This window comes from Ovis aries, chromosome 22 (genome assembly GCF_016772045.2).
Source record: "Ovis aries strain OAR_USU_Benz2616 breed Rambouillet chromosome 22, ARS-UI_Ramb_v3.0, whole genome shotgun sequence".
Lineage (NCBI taxonomy): Eukaryota > Metazoa > Chordata > Mammalia > Artiodactyla > Bovidae > Ovis > Ovis aries.
Window position 1 is genome coordinate 20,894,801 of NC_056075.1, and position 19,610 is coordinate 20,914,410.

At 35.9% G+C, this 19,610-nt stretch overlaps 1 protein-coding gene across 3 annotated transcripts in view; it reads right to left on the reverse strand.

Moving 5' to 3' along the window:
- Positions 1-19,610, reverse strand: part of CHUK (component of inhibitor of nuclear factor kappa B kinase complex) — a 40,769-nt gene that overhangs the window by 18,279 nt on the left and 2,880 nt on the right. For all 3 annotated transcript variants that reach the window (XM_027960581.2, XM_060405121.1, XM_027960582.2), the window contains exons 2-14: positions 17,950-18,044; positions 16,278-16,392; positions 15,365-15,434; positions 14,451-14,539; positions 12,707-12,796; positions 12,438-12,562; positions 12,166-12,273; positions 11,407-11,542; positions 6,700-6,894; positions 5,635-5,737; positions 2,914-3,037; positions 2,372-2,523; positions 721-782 (exon numbers count right to left, since the gene is read on the reverse strand). In XM_027960581.2, the coding sequence (XP_027816382.1) occupies positions 721-782; positions 2,372-2,523; positions 2,914-3,037; positions 5,635-5,737; positions 6,700-6,894; positions 11,407-11,542; positions 12,166-12,273; positions 12,438-12,562; positions 12,707-12,796; positions 14,451-14,539; positions 15,365-15,434; positions 16,278-16,392; positions 17,950-18,044 (1,464 nt within the window). The remainder of the gene's footprint in view (positions 1-720; positions 783-2,371; positions 2,524-2,913; positions 3,038-5,634; positions 5,738-6,699; positions 6,895-11,406; positions 11,543-12,165; positions 12,274-12,437; positions 12,563-12,706; positions 12,797-14,450; positions 14,540-15,364; positions 15,435-16,277; positions 16,393-17,949; positions 18,045-19,610) is intronic.

Consider the following 19,610-nt stretch of genomic DNA (forward strand, 5'->3'; position numbering starts at 1 on the left):
TATTATTGATAATAAAGGCTTCCCTGATAGCTCAGTTGGTAAAGAATCTGCCTGCAATGCAGGAGACCCTGGTTCAATTCCTGGTGGGAAAATCCCCTGGAGAAGGGATAGGTTATCCACTCCAGTATTCTTGGGCTTCCCTTGTGGCTCAGCTGGTAAAGAATCCTCCTGCAGTGTGGGAGACCTGGGTTCAATCCCTGGGTTGGGAAGATCCCCTGGAGAAGGGAAAGGCTACCCACCCCAGTATTCTGGCCTGGAGAATTCCATGGACTGTATAGTCCAGGAGTCACAAAGAGTCGGACACGACTGAGCGTTTTTCACTTAACTAACTTAACTAATTGATAATTAAGGCAAGAGAGGTAAACGAAAACTGTCCCGAGTAAACCAGGATGTGTCCAGCCATCCTATCAAAACCAGTCTTAAAAATAACAGTGATAACTACCATTTATTAGTCACTCCCACTTAAATCTGTATAACCCCACTAAAAAAGGTCCCCATAATATAACATGGAAACTGAGGCTCAGTGAGGCTTCATTTTAGTCTCATTTACCCAAAGCTCTTGTTTTTATCCACTGTGGTACTTCCCTCTACATACACATACTAGGTATCTGTCTGATATTCAGGAATGATATGAGAAATACTCTACAAACCAAAACCAAAGAATTTCTAAGGGAGACCTCAGGAGTTAATAAGCACACAGAATGAGCTCAGTGATTTTACCTCAGCATAGTGGATAGCCTTTTCTTCCATTTCTTTCCAAGCTTTTAACATTTTTTCTGAGGCTAAAAAAAAAAGTCTTAATTGGTTATCTCAGAAATAGCCATAGGTTTAATTACTGACCTACCCATCTCCTTGCCATATTAACATCAAAAACAGAGTTATGAGTTGAATTGTTCCCCCAAAAGATGGTGAAGCCCTAACCTTGTACTTCAGAATTTGACCTTATTTGGAAATAGCATCAGGTGCAATTAGCTAAATTAAGGTTGAGTCTTAACCTAGTATGACTAGTGTCCTTTTAAGAAAAGAAGAAGAAACACAGCAACAGACATATGAACGGGAAAGCGCCATTTCACAACAGAGGCAGAGACTAAAGTGCCACAGCTGCAAGCCAAGGAATGCCAGAAGAATCTAAGGAAGGATTCTTCTCCATAGGTTTCAGAGAGAGCATGGCCCTGACAACACATCGATTTTAGACTTTAAGCCTCTGAAACTGTGAGATAATAAATTTATATTGTTTTAAGTCACCCAGTTCATCGCAATTTGTTATGGCAACCCTGGGAAACTAATACAGATGACTTTCTCTTAATAAAAAATAAAAAAATTTTAAAGTAATACATGAACATGGTATTTTTAAAAAATCAAACACTATATAGAGATATAGAAGTCTCCTCCCCTCCACTCTCCACTTTCTGCGATCCCAGTGTTAATCATTTCTTACAGCGACACATCTCCTTTTCTCCCATAAATAGAATCATCTCTATATACTTTTCCTTCCTTGCTTTTTCCTCCAGCTTAAAGCACTGCTGCCTTAAAGATCAAGTGATCTTTTAATATCAGCACACAGAGGTCTACCTCACTCTTTTTAAACAGTAGTCTAAGATATACAACTTAGTAAGATAAGTCAAAGAAAATCTGATGAAATAACTATGTTTTGCTATTCATCAGAATGCCTATAATACACAAACAGAAATAAAATATCAATCATAGAACCAGCTTTGGTAAGAAAACTTATTTACCCAGCTGGACACTGTTGATCATTTAATTCTGAAATATACACACCTTGCTCAAGATAAGTATACAAACAGAAATGCTGAAGGCAACTCTTTTGGTTTATTATTTGAATTTTAACTCTGCTTTTTACATTTCCTTAGTACATCTGAAGGGAGATAAGCTTAGAATTAAATACCAAAACATTGGAGGCTATGTACAATAAAAAACAATGGGACTCCACAGTAGGTTGTTTAGAAACTTTAAAAAAAAACCCTGAAATTGCATGTATTATTATTTATAGAAGGGTAAGTAATTTAAGACATCCCAGGCTAAGAAGTCACCCTAATACAGACTTTGTATCTATTTTTTAAATGAGGTTTGACAATCAAATTCTTAAATCATTTTGCATTTTTCTAAAGGCGAGCAATTTTAGTCCAATTGTGGGGGTGAGGGGTGGGCAGAGTAAAGCTGCTCAACTAAATGTTAAAAAAAAAAAACAACTAATATTCAAACCAAATACAGTTTACAATAATATGAGATGTCCTATCTTTTGTTCTAATATGAATGCAAGTGAAACAACTGGCTAACAGGTAAGAAGGTAACATAGCAGATGGCTTCAAGAGACAAGACACTTGTTTCAAATACATTATCCAACACTTACATATCCCGTACGTCATCTGCTCACTATATCTTTCCAAGTCAAGCTGAATGCTTTTGTGAAAAAACTCCAATTTTGCTTTCAGTTGCTGAGATGCTGAGATCAAAGTGTTTTTCATTTTTGTCAAGTTAGTATTGTATCTAAGAAGGCTTAACCTAAACCACAGCAAGAAAAAAACAAGATATAAGCATTTTACAAAAGTTTAAAAACTCGAACTGCCATAAGCCCAAAGCCTATGTTCCTATTATCAATCTATGAGAAACAGCTTATCTCTAGAATCTCATCTCTAAAGAATTTCTGCTTGTGATACTCTATGATAAAACAATCTTCTTATACTAGGACCATTCAGGAACTACTGTTAGTCTACTGCAATTGGATGGTTTCAGACTGTTAATAAGAATTCTACATGCCTCATCAGAATATTACATTACAAACCGGCCCAGTAATATATTTTTGCATGGGATATTGACTAGGGAAAAGTAGCAAAATTTAATTGAGCATGAATGCACATGACACTGTGCCTATAAACAAGACAATTCACTTACATGGCTGCTCTCTGTCCCTGAAAGAGCCTGCTGTAGTCTTCTTTCAGCCCAGACACATAGTGTACTGCTTCAGCCCAAACTTTACGCAACTGGATAATTGGAAGCTGTATTTTGCTGTCCTGTACTATGTGTAAGAAGATGGAGGAAAGGAGACGGGAATTACTTTTTAAGATTCTAGTGTTCATTTATTATTCTTTGTGATTTTCTGTCCATACAAATATTCCTATAGATGCTAGAAACCAGATGCTAGAAAGAACCACTTGTTACAGTTCCATTCAGTCAGTGTAACTTTATTGAACACCTGCACATTACTTGAGTCCTGTTCCAGATACAAGGGGAAATAAAAATGAAGACATAATTACTACATAATCACAAAGCTTACAATTATTCCTGTATCTGTCTTTTTCTTCCTTGTTTCTCTCCAATCCGGAATCCTCTTTTTTTTTCCCTCTCCAATAATCCAAATTATTTATTCTTTTGAAGTGCTAAACTAAGTCCCAAGTACTCTACAATCTGCTATAGTCTTTTTTGCTTCTGAATAACAAATTTCATCTCTTGAACTACCAACCCAGCTTCAGAAAAACACACTGGGTAAATATGCCTTTAACAATATGCCTTTAAAAATATGCCTTAAAAGATATGCCTTTCTCAATGCAAGACTTATGAAATTATCTATTTATGATAATCTCTTGTGTTTTCTTAGGTAAAGGGGATGTTTCTTTCTAAAACCATGGCAGGTAGATAATAAGTTCAATGAAATTTCATTTTAACATTATAAAATTCTCCAAGATTGAAGAGAGATTCATCTCGTACTTTAAGGTGGTGATTATATTCTGTTATTCTTTTCCAATGAAAATCTTCAGAGACAGGGCACTACAATAGGTTTCACATTGAGAAAACACATTATCTGAAACAGATGTCAAACAAATAAAGCTGTGTATATGGAAAAATCTTTGCCTCCCCTAATAATGATAAATAGCCTCAACTAACTTCTCTTCTATTTTTACATACCCACACTTAATCCTGAGGCTTCCTCTGACAGACCAAACAAACAAAACAAAATAAAAACTCACACACTTAAAAAAAGATAGTCTAGGGGAAGAGAGTCTAGAAAAAAATTATATATTAAAAAAAAAAGTCTGAAAGTGCCCAGAAATGATACCCCAGTAGCAAGAAGCATACCAAGTATCCAAATTTTGATTTCTAATGCTGTTCTCAATTAAAGGAACCAGGGCTCCTTGGAGAAATGGCCAATTCTAGGACTATGGTAGAAAATTTAAAAGATGCGCCTGGAATACTACATGGTACCAGAAAGTAAGGAAATGCTTAAAAAAACAAAAGCAAAAACAAAAACACCCTCACTGATGGGTCAAGTAGAAGAGGCATAGGAAGTCAAGTGAAAGAGCTTCTAAGGTAAGCTGCAACAATTTAAATAACAAAATAAACTAGTATTGGATTATAATCTATAATATAAAATAAATATCCATGAATTCAAATTTATATCATAAATGATTAAATAAATTAATAAATGGGAGAGAAGAGATAATTCATGTAAGCAGAAGCATTTTCAATAAATTATATAGACATTCTACCCTAAAGGAGGAGGCATGTAACTCCTACTCCTTAAGTGTGGATTCTTGCACAGTGATTTCCTTCCACAGAGTATTGAAAGGAGGAGAGGGTAAGACTAAACTTTACAGTGAAGAAAGCTGACTACTTCAAGGTAGTGAGCAAGGTAACACTAACAGTCGTTAATCATGTTTATAGTATGTACCGTTTATATAATGTTTTCAAAATGGCACTTGAATTCTTTGATCTTTCTCTCAAAAACCCATTATCCTAGCCTAATCATGAGAAAAAAATCAGGCAAATTGCAACAGAGGGGCATCCTACAACATATGTGATCAGCACTTTCAAGGTCATCAAAAATAAGGAAAATCTGAAAAACTATCACATCCAAGAAGAGCCTAAGCAGACAGGACAACTAAACGTAACATGGTATTCTGGATGGGATTCTAGAACAGAAAAAGGACACCAGATAAAAACTAAAAGAAATCTGAATAAAGTATGAACTTTAGTTAATAACAATATATTGGTTCATTAGTTGTAACAAAGTACCATAATAACGTAAGATGTTAACAACAGGGGAAACTATATGTGCAGGGGAATAACATAAGAACTCTGTCCTATCTGCTCAATTTTTCTATAAATCTAGAACTTTTTTTAAAACTAATGAAAAGGAAAGATTACATCATTTCAGCCCTTGTGACCAATTTTGTCCTTGATTTTATAATATGCTTGTTTTTAGTTTTGGGTAGATAGAAATTAACCACTTACTTCTTTAGTAGAAAACATTAATTCTCTGAGGAAAAATGAAATCATTTGAACATTAAGTAGTATTCATAGGATAAAATGAAGTATTTGAACATGCTTAAGTAGTGAAGAAACTAAAAAGTGGGCTTAATTAATAGTGAAGATTCAGTTTTTCACGTGAAAGTCATATTCATAGGAAAGTCGTCTTCTGCCAAATGAGGGGTCTGGTGGTGATTTAAAATCTACCTCTTCACCTTCCAAACCATACATACCCATCTTTTAGCACATATAGAATCCTGAAGTATGACACAGAACAGAAACACCAAAGAACCATTTCTACTAATCATGTCGTGTCAAAATTATATTACTTCAGGTTTAAAGCTCAGTCAGTAAATGAACTATACTTACCAATATAATTTACACAGTCAGATAAACTTCTGGAAGCAAATGGTCCTTCATATACAGTCTTACTTTTATCAAACAAATAAACCATATAGCTATCACAGCCCCTCTGAAAAAAAAAACCAACAATTAAGAAGAAAAGATTCTTGAAAATTCTAGGTTCTCTAAGCACCTAACCACCAAATTTCCTACTTTGAAATGCCAACTGTGAAGTCAAGTTCATTAGCAAACATCTCACAGACTTAAGGTCTAAATTTTTATTTAAGGAAAATAAGTAACAGTAGTATGGACTAAAGTGAAAACAGTCAACAGACCCAAAAGGGCAAAAGCAAAAAGTTACAACAACATACAATGGGAATACTTTTTCAGTAATCAAAAGGAATGAAGTAATGATATATGCTATGGCATGAATCGATCTCAAAAACATAACGGTAAGTGAAAGAAATGAGACACAAGGGATTAAGATTCCACTTGTATGAAATGTTCAGAAAAAGCAAATCTATATAGGCAGTAAGTAAATTAGTGATTTTCTGGGGTGGGCAGAATGGATACTAGTAGTTAAAGAACATAAAGACATGGAAATGTTTTAAAACTGATTTATGATGATGGCTGTGCAATTAGGGTGGTTTGCTAAAAAAAAAAACAAACTGAATTGTACACTTGAAATGGTTAAATTATATGATATATAAAATATGCTCAACAAAGTCAAAAAAGGAAAATGAAATGAGTCATGATCAGAATCATTTATTACCATCCATCCATCCTCTGACAGGACCTATGAGACTGCTGGTCTGATTTCAAGGTTATAAGCTTCAGGAGAAAAAGAGGAAAAAAAAGGATGGAAGTGGCACCAAAGAGAATGTCATATACAGTTTAAAATAACCAATGTTTCATTTCTATCTTTTCACCTTGCAAAGCAATAAGCATAATGAGTAGGATAAAACTAAAAGAAGAATTATAAGATGTGGACCACTCCCCAGATGATTCCAAACAGACATCAAAAATGCAGGGCATGCAATCCCTGTATGCAAAGAGATTTCTTATACTCTAGGTATATTAGAATTGTCTTACAACTCCATCCAGAACACACTGAGAGGCTGGTTTCCGAGGATCCAGAGAAATTCCCATCTCTGAAAGAAGCTCTTGAGAACCAGTATTTATTCCAGTTTCCCGCTCAATACGAGACTGTAGTGAATGAAGACTTTCATCAGGTGGTAACAGAAAAGAAATTATCTTTGCAGAAGTCATATTTAGGATATGTACTATCTGTTTAAATAAGAAAAAAGAGAAATAACTTTGATTATTTGCTACATAAATGATTCAGTGCTAGTTACTTAAGGGCATTATCTCTGCATTAAATAAGATTCAATCATTTTCCAAAATGAAATCGGTAATTATGACATTCTGAAAACTAAAGAGTAGAATTTACTTTTCTACTGCAACAGATGTTAGTTCCCAGGAATTAAGTGTGAAAATTCTAGGGATGTATAAAATCAAGAAAGAAAAACTCCAATTTAAATAAGCAACACTTACTTTTCAGAAAGGTATCACTGACCTAGAAGGAAACGTTTATGAACTGCCTAACAGATGCCAGCCACAAGCTAACTGCTTTCACATAACATCTTGTTAATCAGCTCTTCTACTCTCCTTTTTGGCAAAACAGAAACCAGAGCTCTGAGCACTTCTCACTTAAAAGTCCCACTGAAAGTAGCCAGATACAGGCCAACTAAGTGTAAGACTGAGTCAGGCAGGGCTCTACTGAGGTAACCAAGGATAGTTACAGAGTTAGAGGTCAGTCTTCTGAACAGAATCTAATTTTAAATCTTTGTCCTTCTACTGCCCTTGGATAAGCCATACAAAATTAATACCTATGTTTTCCCAATGCCTTACACTGACTAGTGGATGCAAATGATTAGAAGTATTGATGACACAAATGTTTATCACAGAGGTAAAGAACTAACTTCCCTTTAGTATATAATAACTTCTAAGTAAGGCAATGGCACCCCACTCCAGTACTCTTGCCTGGAAAATCCCATGGATGGAGGAGCCTGGCGGGCTGCAGTCCATGGGGTCACTGAGGGTCGGACACGACTGAGTGACTTCACTTTCACTTTTCACTTTCATGCATTGGAGAAGGAGATGGCAACCCACTCCAGTGTTCTTGCCTGGAGAATCCCAGGGACGGGGGAGCCTGGTGGGCTGCCGTCTATGGGGTCGCCGAGTCAGACACGACTGAAGCGACTTAGCAGCAGCAAGTTTAAAAAAGGTGAGAGGAAGAGAAGGGAATCTTTCAAGTTGACGTGGATTACAATACAAGCATACCAGCTGAGACCTGCCATTCCTTCCCAGCCTCAGCAGATTTTACCCTGTGACAGTGGCCACTAAGATCAATAGCAGAAACGTAGTATGAAAATCCTAAAGTGGACATTTACTTTTACAGAGGGCATATTTCAAACTATTACGGGGTTCTCACAGCATCCCACTACCAAAGCCAAGACAGAAGGGAGCAAAACAAAGGGAGAGGAAATACAACCTAAATGAATTCTTTTGTTCATTTAAATATCTGGTAAGTATCTGCTATGGTACAAACTATTAAGTGTGTTGTGCTAGTAGTGGATATGCAAGCTGAATAACTTAATGATCCTTGCCCTCTATAGGATAACAGTCAAATAAAAGATATTAAGACACAATAAAAGAACTAAAAGACAAGGCAAAATGCAATAGGTACTGTAATGATATAAAATATTATGCAGATTTCAAAGAAGATTCTTTGGTGGGAGGAAAGGGGTGCTTTATAAGGAGGTACTATTTGAGCTGAACTTTGAAAAGAATGACTAGAACAAGAAAAGACCGAAAGAAGAAAAGTTCTAGGCAAAAAACAACAAAGTAGGCAGAGAAGTAGAAAGGGATGAGCATAATCAAATGTACCTAAAATGATGCCCCCTTAGGGGAAAACAGGAGTTAAGACTAAAAGCGTAGGATGAAATGAGACCAAGACCGATTCTGAATGCCAATGTAAGCATTTGGAATTTATTCAGTAAGCAAAAATGAACTGTGGAAAGCTTTCTAAATTGACAACCTAACAAGTTTAAAATTGGTAAAACACTCAAAAAATAAACTGTACAAAATAAATGGATATGCAGATTGAGGGAGATGGAATAGTCAGACAGCCAAAGTGATGGAAGGGTGATGGGGCAAGCAAGCAGCAGAGGAAAAGCTGTAGAAGCAGTTAATAGAGCAAACATGCTCAGTTTTTCATGAATTATGTCTTGCCAGTGGGACCACCAAGTGTAGTTACAAATACCCGGCAGAGAGCTGTACAATCACAACTAAGGAGATAAACTTGGAAGTTATCCATATTCAGTTTATAGTTAAAGTTATATAACTGAAGAAATCGTCAAAAAAAGGAAAAAAAGAAAGCTAAGTAAAGACTCTTGGGATATAGTTATACTTACAGGCATGAAAGAAGTAGCAAAGAATGTTCAGTATACTTTTTTTGACTTTTTTGCATATTTAAAGTTTTTCATAATAAATATTTAGAAAAAATGTAATCAGAATTTACAAACTTTTCTTAAGGAAAGGAAATAATTCAGTAACTGTTTTACTGATTTCTTCTTTCTTTTTCCCCCCAGAAATATGGGATGAGCTTACTTTTTAAATTCATTTTTACCTGGAAGAGAATTGCTTTAGCATGCTGTGTTGGTTTCTGCTGTATAACAATGTGAATCGGCTATAAGGACACATATATCCTGTCCCTCTTCAGTTTCCCTCCCACCCCACCCCTCTAGGTCGTCACAGAGCATCAAGCTGAGCTCCCTGTGTTACACAGCAGTTTCCCACTAGCTATGCTGATTTCTTCTTTAAATGAAAATAAAACAGATGTCATTCCCTCCTTTAACAATATAATAAACACCTTAGAAAAATGTCCTATAATAATAGCAATCTATTCTGCAGTTCATGCTTCTGTGCTCATGACATTCCTCTGCTTGCAAATCTTTCCCCCTGCCCATTCTCCAGATTAACACTTCCTTATCCTTCAAAACTCAGTCCTATTATTATGTCTGGGAAGCAACCCTGAACTACTATGACTAGTACCCTACACACCCCTTATTCTGAAACCTCACACTAATACTGATCCTTTAAAGAAGATATTACTGTACCTAAACTGCTTCTCGGCCTTTTGGCTGAGATTGCAGATGGTAAAGCGTCTGTTTACGATGTGGGAGACTCGGGTTCGATCCCTGGGTTGGGAAGATTCCTTGGAGAAGGAAATGGCAATCCACTCCAGTACTATTGCCTGGAAAATCCCATGAACAGAGGAGCCTGGTAGGCTACAGTCCATAGGGTCGCAAAGAGTCAGACACAACTGAGCGACTTCACGTTCACGTACCTAAACTACAAATAAATATAAATATATATATATATATATATTTTGCCTAGATTCACAGATATACAGTTCAGTGCTACAAACTGAACTAAAGTCTATAGAACACAAAACACATAAGGAGTCGTCCTTACTCGTGCTCTGTAAAACAAGCACATGCTCACAGACTCCTTACAAGTAGAAATGATGTTATGGTTACCATGAAAAGACTGAAAACTAGGAGAAAAAAAACAAAAATTTTTGAAACCAACAAAGAACTAAAAGCTGTCACCAAGTCCTGCTTGTCTAACATGCTGGGGGATGATTTACTCCTTGGCACAGTAGAAGAAAACCAAATCACGACACAAGCTGTCTTTTCAATGTGAGCCAAGAAGGACATCAACACCAAGTTCCTATTTAATGAAGTATATCAAGGTAAGAGTAAAACCTGACATTACTACTACTTTCTCATTTACATTTTAGAAACACTATCTACCACAAGTAATCAACAAATATGAAAAGATCACAGATGAGTTGTTTCTACATATACAGCATAATAGAACCTCTCGTTCATATCAATGGATATTTACTGAGAATCTGGTATGTGTCCAGCTTTGTACAGAATGCCAGCATAGGAACACTGTGATGGTCGGATAGATGACTGTTACTAAAAGTAAGAAAAACAATCTCAGCATTAAAGAAGACAATCTATGTGGAGAGGCATGAATGGAAGATGAGAAACAACTAGAGAATATAATAAAAATGGTTAAATGACACACTGTCAGGTAGACACAGTTTGGAGAAAAGGAGAGTTGAATATGTGCCAGTATAGGTGAGGGGATATAGAGAGATAGATATCAGCCTGGGCAGAAGAACAGCATCTGTCAACACAAAAATGGATAATGGGCTTGATGGCATAAGGTGCAATGACAAGCTGGTCCTAAGCGAAGTAAAGGGTAAGAGAAATGAAACAAGCACTTGGATGAGGTAGACCTAAATGAAGAAAACCCCCACAAACCCAGTAGACTTGATTTGGTAGGCAAGAAAAAACTGTTAGTTTCTTGGACTGGAGAATCAAAAAGCCTTTTCAAAAAATAAAATAGGCAGTTCATGCAATACGGACTGTAGGATGGAAAGGAAGTATAGAGGCAAAAAGCCAGGTAGGAACCTTCCTCACCAAAACAAATCCAATATGATTAGACCTAAATGAATGAGGTGAAATGGTACCAATATGAGAGAGGGGGAAAATCCAAAAGATACTTCAAAGGAGTGATCAATAAGACCACTTAGAAGTAAAACTGAGAAAGCTTACTAAAGAAATAGAAATGCACTATGAAGATATATTTATGTCCATTCTCCAATCAGTTTGTTAACTTCAATGCAAGTCTTATGAAGTAGACCCCATTCAAACTAACCTTCAAATTCAGAATGTGATCCATTAATACAAAACATCTTGGCTGCTTCAAAGTAAGATCAACAGGTCCTCCTCTCTGCTGAGGATCCCAGTTTAGCATCAACTGCAGCCAGTTTTCCATGGGTTCTACTATTAAACTAGAAAACATACAAAAATAGGATGAAAATAATTATATTCCAATTTTCTTTTAGTTTTGTAAAAAAAAAAAAAAAAAGAAAAGTGGTTGTATAGGTTGTCCATATCCTTTGTCATTATTTGTATGATATTTTATCTTATTTCCAAATAACTGATGAAATGACAGGTGACAAACTTTTTTCCACTAAAAAAAAAAAAATCCCAAACCCATATGTGCAAGTTAGTTATGGGCAACTCCAATGGGTGAATTCAGTCCCATTTCCTAAGGAACCCATTCATCACAGTATTCTAAGAGTGTTCTTAGCACCTAAGCCAATCAGTTGAATGGCAGTTCTTATTTCCACTAGACTGGTGCTGTCCATACGGATGCCACTAGTCACAAGTGGCTATTTGCATTTATACTTAAGTTAATTAAAATTAAATAAATTTGAAATTCAGTTCTTCAGTCTTACCACCCACCTTTCAAGTGCTCAGAAAGACTCATGTGGCCAGCATTCATATAAAACATTTCCATCATTACAGAAAGTTCCAGTGGATAATGCTACTTGAAGCAGACAACAACTTTACTGTTCTTCGACATCCCTGAAGAAAATGAGACAAACTTCCTCAACTAAAGTATACATACCTACAAAGGCTATTTGGTTGAGGTAAATGGCTACTAAACCGAACTTCTCCTGTCATTTCTTCACATGCAAATATACACTTTGGATCCTTCTTCTTAATCTTCTCATGCCTATAAAAACAAAAGCTACTTCAGCTGACAACCTGAGACATTTTGCCTTTTAATTTTATTCAGTTGTGTTAAAAAGTAATTATACCATTTAAAGAAAGGTGGCCAGAAGGGTACTGAAAATTTCACTCCCGTTAAGCATACCAAAGTTCCCTCTCATTTCTTACCAGGTAAATGGCTGCAGATGATGCAAAAAAGGCCTATATCCAGCAATACATTCAAACACCATGGTCCCAAAGCTCCAATAATCAACAGTGGCTGTATAAGGCTTATTCTCAAAGAGCTCTGGGGCCTTAAAAAGAAAAAAAAAAAAAATGCTTTAAACATCAACACTGTAAGAGAAAAGCTACTTGAGTTTTGAACTATTACATTTACAACCTTAAGAAATAAGAACAATCCTGTACACTTAAATTCAAAGAAACAATATGTGTCTTACCAGATACTGCAAAGTTCCCACAAAAGATGTACAAAGACTTCCTTGATCAACATCTTTGGCATATCCCAAATCAATTATTTTATGCATAATCTGCAAAACAGTAAGTGTTAAATGGCTGAGAAACTTGAAAAGGAAAGGGAACAAAGTCCTTGTAATGCTCTGGAGAGGGAGGTGGTGAAGAACATGGCTCTGGAATAGGACAAACATGTTTCAAGCCTAAGCTCCACCACGTAGATAAATAGTTATGTGACCTTGATCAAGTTATTCCTCTGTTTCCTATATAATGATATTCCTAACAATCCCCACTTCACAGGATTGCTATTAGGATTCAATGATAATGAAAATAATTTAACAGTGTCTGACATATAGTAAAAAACTAAATCAGTTCAGTTTAGTCGCTCAGTCATGTCCAACACTTTGTGACCCCATGGACTACAGCACACCAGCCTTCCCTGTCCATCACCAACTCCCGGAGCTTGCTCAAACTCATGTCTGATAGACATGAGTTGGGATGCCATCCAATCATCTCATCCTCTGTCATCTCCTTCTCTTCCTGCCTTCAATCTTTCCCAGCATCAGGGTCTTTTCCAATGAGTTAGTCCTTCGCATCAGGTGGCCAAAGGATTGGAGGTACAACATCAGTCCTTCCAATGAATATTCAGGATTGATTTCCTTTAGGATTGACTGGTTTGATCTTGCAATCCAAAGGACTCTCAAGAGACTTCTCCAACACCACCATTCAAAAGGCATCAATTCTTTGATACTCAGTTTTCTTTATAGTCCAACTCTCACATCCATACATTACTACTGGAAAAACCATAGCTTAGACTAGACAGACTTTTATTGTCAAAGTAATGTCTCTGCTTTTTAATATGCTGATATAGACTGGCTATTAATTTCAGAATAAGCTTGATCCATTAAACTGGAAGGCACAGGCAGGGTAACTTCCAAACTTATAAGAAGCATCATACTGTCTTAGAGTGGATCAACGTGAGTAAACACCCATCTAACTTCAAGAACATCCTGAAGTCTCAGGATACACACACAAACAAAAAGTGAGTAGCCGCCGCAAAGCATACACAAAAGGTTCCTAAGAGAAGAAGCACCAAGGTTTCATCACTTTCAACTGATCATTATCTTCACTACCTAAGGCCATACAATCCAATTCAAAGTTCACATTCCTGGCTTTATGTCTTTATTGGAATGGAATTTGGGTACTAAAAGCAAGAAAACTGCTCAAATCACTTTGATAAAAATAAATATTCCAAGAATTAATTCACAGTTTCTAGTTCTTCTCAAGATGACTCTTTCAGGAATCTGAGAAATCAAGGTTTTGAATTTTAATTAATAATAAACTTAGGACTTTTGGGGAGGAGAATGACTTTGTTTTGTTTTTCTCAAATATGAAAACATACTTTGAACATATTTTTTTTTTCTTAAAGAAGACCAAGGATGTTTTTTGGATGTACTTCATAACATCCAAATCAACAAATTCCTTACTGCCTACTAGCTCTGCTAGATACTGTGCTGGAAAAATGAAATGAACAAGACAGATGTAGCTCCTTCTCTAATGGAACTATTATGTTAGCAGAGGAGACAGACAAACAAAAAACCACAGTTCAGTATAGTGAGGGCTGGGATAAAGAAGTACAGAATGCTATGATGGGCACCAAACCTGAAAGACTAACGACATCATGGAGACTCTATTCAATTAGCACAGAACATTTCTTCAAGTTTTACCTACCTTTCCACCAACATCCTGAAGAACTATGTTTTCAGGTTTTAGATCACGATGTATAATTTTGTTTTCATGCAAATATCGGATCCCAGATCCTAAATAAAGTTTAAAATGTATTTTGAGGTAATAAAAAAACACTGAAATAAAAAAAAATTCAACTCACATTTTGTACAGATCTGGTCTAATGCTCAGTTTTATATGGACCATCATAACTACATGATTGATGATTTCATAGACACTCAAATTTTCTCCACAAAAATAGGGTAACATTAATCAGACAGCAGAATTACAATATGTTCCCATTTAACATATGAAAATTAGTATTAAAAAGAAATGGAACAAGCAATTGAAAAAAATCCCTGTATTATCATTGGAGCCTTTCCTTCTGACCTAACTCAACCTCTTCAACTAGACTTTGGCCTCCATAACCTAAGAAAAGAAACAAAATCAAAATATATAGAGAAACATAATCTGGCCTTCTGAGCTCTCTCCAAGGGCCTATGTCCTGGTTATTTTAAAATTTTTTCAGGAGTAATTCTGATTAAAAAGAGATTTCACCTTGAGACTACTTACGCCTATGAGAAGCAATGTCCCTGGTAAATAAATTTACTATGTTAATCAGGGAGGAAGGAATGAATAAGATCATTTCACACCCTTTTTTTTTTTGGCAACTAGAATATCTATTAGTCAAATGGACACAGACAACACAAAAAATAAAAAACAAAAATACTAGTTTTAAATTAGCATCAACAGTAATACTTAAATTTTTCTGATAATTTCTTAAAGATAAAAAATTCCTTATACTTAAAAACCTATGCTTTATATAGTTTATCAACAATTCTAATTTCCAAGCAGTATACAGGCTCTTATAGACTAAATGTGCATTAAATTATGATGGAATTTTCATACTGATTACATACCTATATCACTCAGTAAAGAAAGTATCTGGCTTTCTTTAAGTCCACAGCAATTTTCTGGTTTGTTGAGTAGCTAAAGGAAAAAAAAAATCTAAAAATGTATATTGCCAATATTGCTGGGCAGTAATACTGATACATTAACCATTATACTTTGAGAGAATAAGAAAATTAGTCATGATTAAGAAAATATAAGGGGGAAAAATCACCAAATCCACACAGAGGACATGTAAATTTCATGGCAAAATTTATACAAGTAAAAATAATGGGAGAAGGTATTTGAAATTTTACAAGGTTGAAAAATCTCACAGATAAATATATAAAAATAGTCATATGATATTTAAAATAATAGCCATTTTAAATATATAAAAAGAGCTTCCAAGGTGGCACAGCAGGAGCCATGGGTTTGATTATGATTACTGGATGGGGATGACCTCCTGGAGAAGGAAATGGCAACTTATTCTAGTATTCTTGCCTGGGTAAATCCTATGGACAGCCCATGGGGTCACAAAAGAGTTGGACATGACTTAGCAACTGAACAACAACAACTGGTAGATTTTAAATGAGATGGGAAAGAAAGATTTGCCATAAACACTTTAAACATTGATATTGTGATCTAAAACCATCAATATAGTCCCATCCTGAAACACCACTGCCACCAACAAAAATATTCATGTTCTAAAGCAGGGGTCAGCAAACATTACCTGTAAAGGGCCAGAGAGTGAGTTCTTTAGGCTTTGCAAGTCATGCAATCTCTGGCACCACTACTCAACTCTGCTACTATTTTAAGAAAGCAGCCACAAAAACAGATAACAAGCCATAGTTTACTGACTCTTACTCTAGATTATTGTACTGAGTGGGATTCAAAGACTGCTAGAGTTCATGTTACTATCTCATCATCTCAAAACATCCACACTACCTTCCGGAGATCTCCTCCAGAACAATATTCCATTGCTAGAAGAGGCACATCGTTAATCAAAAAATTCAATTCCTCAGGAACGTCACAGGCCTTTACAACATTGGCGTGGTTCAACCTAACAAGGGGAAAGCATTATAATAAAAGATTTGTTTCCAGTGAAAAGGGACTCAGTTTGAAATAGTAGTTAATTGGGGGCAGTGAGACGAAAGACTGACTTTATTTATAATATTCTAATTTCTCATTTGTATAATTAAAAATTGATACTTGTTTAAAAATTTTTAATTTGTGTACAAATACATGTTTTTCAATAAATATTGAATCACATTATATATTGTTTCCTAACATCTTTTTTTAAACTTAGTAATATATCAAATCACCATCATCATCACACAATGGTCTCTAAACTAGAATAGATTCCCAGGGCCCAAGGACCTAAAGAAACAGAATTTCCATGTGTAGAGCCTGAGGATTTGTATTGTTAAAAAGTTTTTCTAGTGATTCTGCCACACAGCCAAGTTTGAGAACCATTAAAATGCATTGAGAACACTGAAGTCAGAAAGTGCTTATTTCAACTCCAGACTCTATTACCTATCAGTTGTATGACTCTATAAGCTTCAACTTTTTCTTTAGTAATGAGACACAGGGTTGCTGTGACAACTAGAACATGGGTAAGCCCTTATTAGCACTCTACCTGTGGAGGTTTTAAAACATAGCCACTTCTCCCTTCAAAAGCTTAATTCTCTTTCCCTGAAGTAGAGGCTGTATTTAGTGACTGATTTCTAATAAATAGAAATTATTTGGAAAGGATAGAGCATAGCTTCTGAAGGAAGATCATAAAAATATGTCTGCCTGCTCTCTCTCTCTCTCTCAGATCACTGACTTTGGGGAAAGTTAGCTGCTATGTTATGAAGACATTCAAATTTCCCTATGGAGAGAGAGGCACATGTGGTGGGGAACCGATGCCTCTAACCAACAGACACTAAATGAGCTTTGGAGTGGATACTCCAGCCCCACTCAAGCCTTTGGATAACTGCAGCCCCAGTCAACATTTTGAGATGTTTCAGGAGGCATCTCTTAAGTCAAAACCACCTAAGTCACTCCCAAATTCCTAAACCACAGAAAGTGTGAGACACCAAACTTCTGTTGTTTTAACCCACTAAGCTTAAGGATAATTTTTTACAAAGCAATAGATACAATGTTTAACAAAAGTAGGTGAGAGTAAAAATATTTTTTTAATGAAAGTAGTGATTGCTATTTAACTATAAAGTATAACAGATAAGCACTGCCTGATACCCAAAAGAAACAGATTCTGCCCTCAGAAAGCTGAGTCTGATAATACCTAACTGACATTTTGTGTTTTTAGAGCAGAGAAAGGTTTACAGCAGGGCCATGCAAGGAAATGGTGGCTCATGCTCTAAAAAACCCCAAGTTCCCTGAAGGGCTTTTTGTTTTTCTTCAATATTATACTATCATTACCTAGATAACTATTTAAACAAAACCTACTTAAGCATGATGTGATGTTATTATTTGAAATAAAACACACAAATTTAATGAGAAAGAGAAAAATATGTTCCTCAAAAGATCCTAAGAATGGATTCCTAGCCACCTTCCCTATGATGACATCTGGCTGGGATGCAAAACTGGGGAAATTTAAGTCATCAAGTACACTTACTTCTTCATGATCTGGATTTCATGGCACCACCGTTCTCTATTTTTGGTACTTAGCTCTAGGCGACAAGACTTAATTGCTATTTTGAGATCAAGTTCCTGCCAAAATAGAAAATCAACAGAAGATTATAAATTAGGTTCTTGTGCAGATTTACTTGCTATCAAAGAGATGCCAACTTGGGAAAACAAAACTCTTTTAGCTTTACTAATTAAACATATTTATCCACAGTTCTCTTGAGTCAATGCTTCTGCCAAGTAAGCCATGAGACTAAACTAACGTTTTTAAACTGAACTTCAAACACCAAAGCACACAAGCAAAAAGTTACTGAGGCTGATCCTGTAACAAATGTCTTCAGAACACCATCTTATACATGCTGCTAGAATATAAAAAGACTGTCTCCCCAACAACCCCTTTCTGAATTTAGTCAAGGTAGCTAAAAAGGGTCCCAGGTTCCAGCATAACTAGAATGCAGAGAATGATTCAGGGCTCCCTGCCTCAACAGTAAGAAATAGTTTTAATATGACCAAATCTAATACAAAAAACTCCAAAACTATTTCCTAATTTTTGCATTTCAAATGACATTAAAAAACTCCTAACAATGGTTGTATGTTTCCATGTCTAGAAAACAGACCTAACAGAACTTGCCTCTATGACTAGTAATTTAGCCAATTCTAAGTGAAATTAAACCCAACCTGATGCACATTACAGGAAGTAGCCGGACCTCATCACATTCTGGCAACAGTAATAATGCAGCCCACGAACAGGAAGCAAGACACAACTTTTATAGGATGGTCTGAAATGGGGGACAGCAAGAAATAAGATAACTGACATAAAGAGAGAGAGTGAGGAATGAGGCCAGACTACAATCCAACCTAACCAGGGTCCTCCCTCCCTTCAACCTCTCGTTATGAGCAGATACTGAGCTGCTGCTAGGTCCCGTGTACGTTATCACTATGGAGTCAATCTGGTACAACCATGAACAACATTAAGTCCTAAATTCTCATATGAGTAAGGCAGAAAACTATCTATTTCAAAAAGATTTCATCCTAAAGGATCCTTCAACCTCTCGGTTTATATTTCAGCTACTCTCTGAAGGCCTTCCTCACTTTTCACAGAGAATGCTCTGTGGAAAGTTTATACATGTCCAGCAAAACAAAAAAAGAAGAGTTCGGTGCTTAAAAAAAAAAGGTAATAGTAATATGCAGGAGATGAATGGTGGTGATGGCTGCACAAAATGTGAATGTACTTAATGCCACAGAACTGTACACCTACAGGTAGCTAAATGCAAATGTTATGCACATTTTACCACAATAAAAAATGGGAACATACTAAGCTGAATTAGTTTCTATTAGTTCTTTACTATAGGACTTCACAGAGCTTTTAATACGCTATTGTGGGTTATGACTTTGCAAATGATGAAATATTATATGCAGCATTTATAAAATGTACTGACCACAGTATCCTTTTTTCAAAGCATTTTACAAGATTAGTTTTTCCAAACACATTGTGAGAACTGCCACCCTATGTCCTAGGAAGAGTTCTTGGTTATTTCACCATGCTTCGACCTCACTTGACAAATACCTTCACTATACAGGTCACCACATTGTACTTAAGGTGTTTCTGTGTCTACTTCTCTCACTAGACTTGAAATTCTTTGAGCGCAG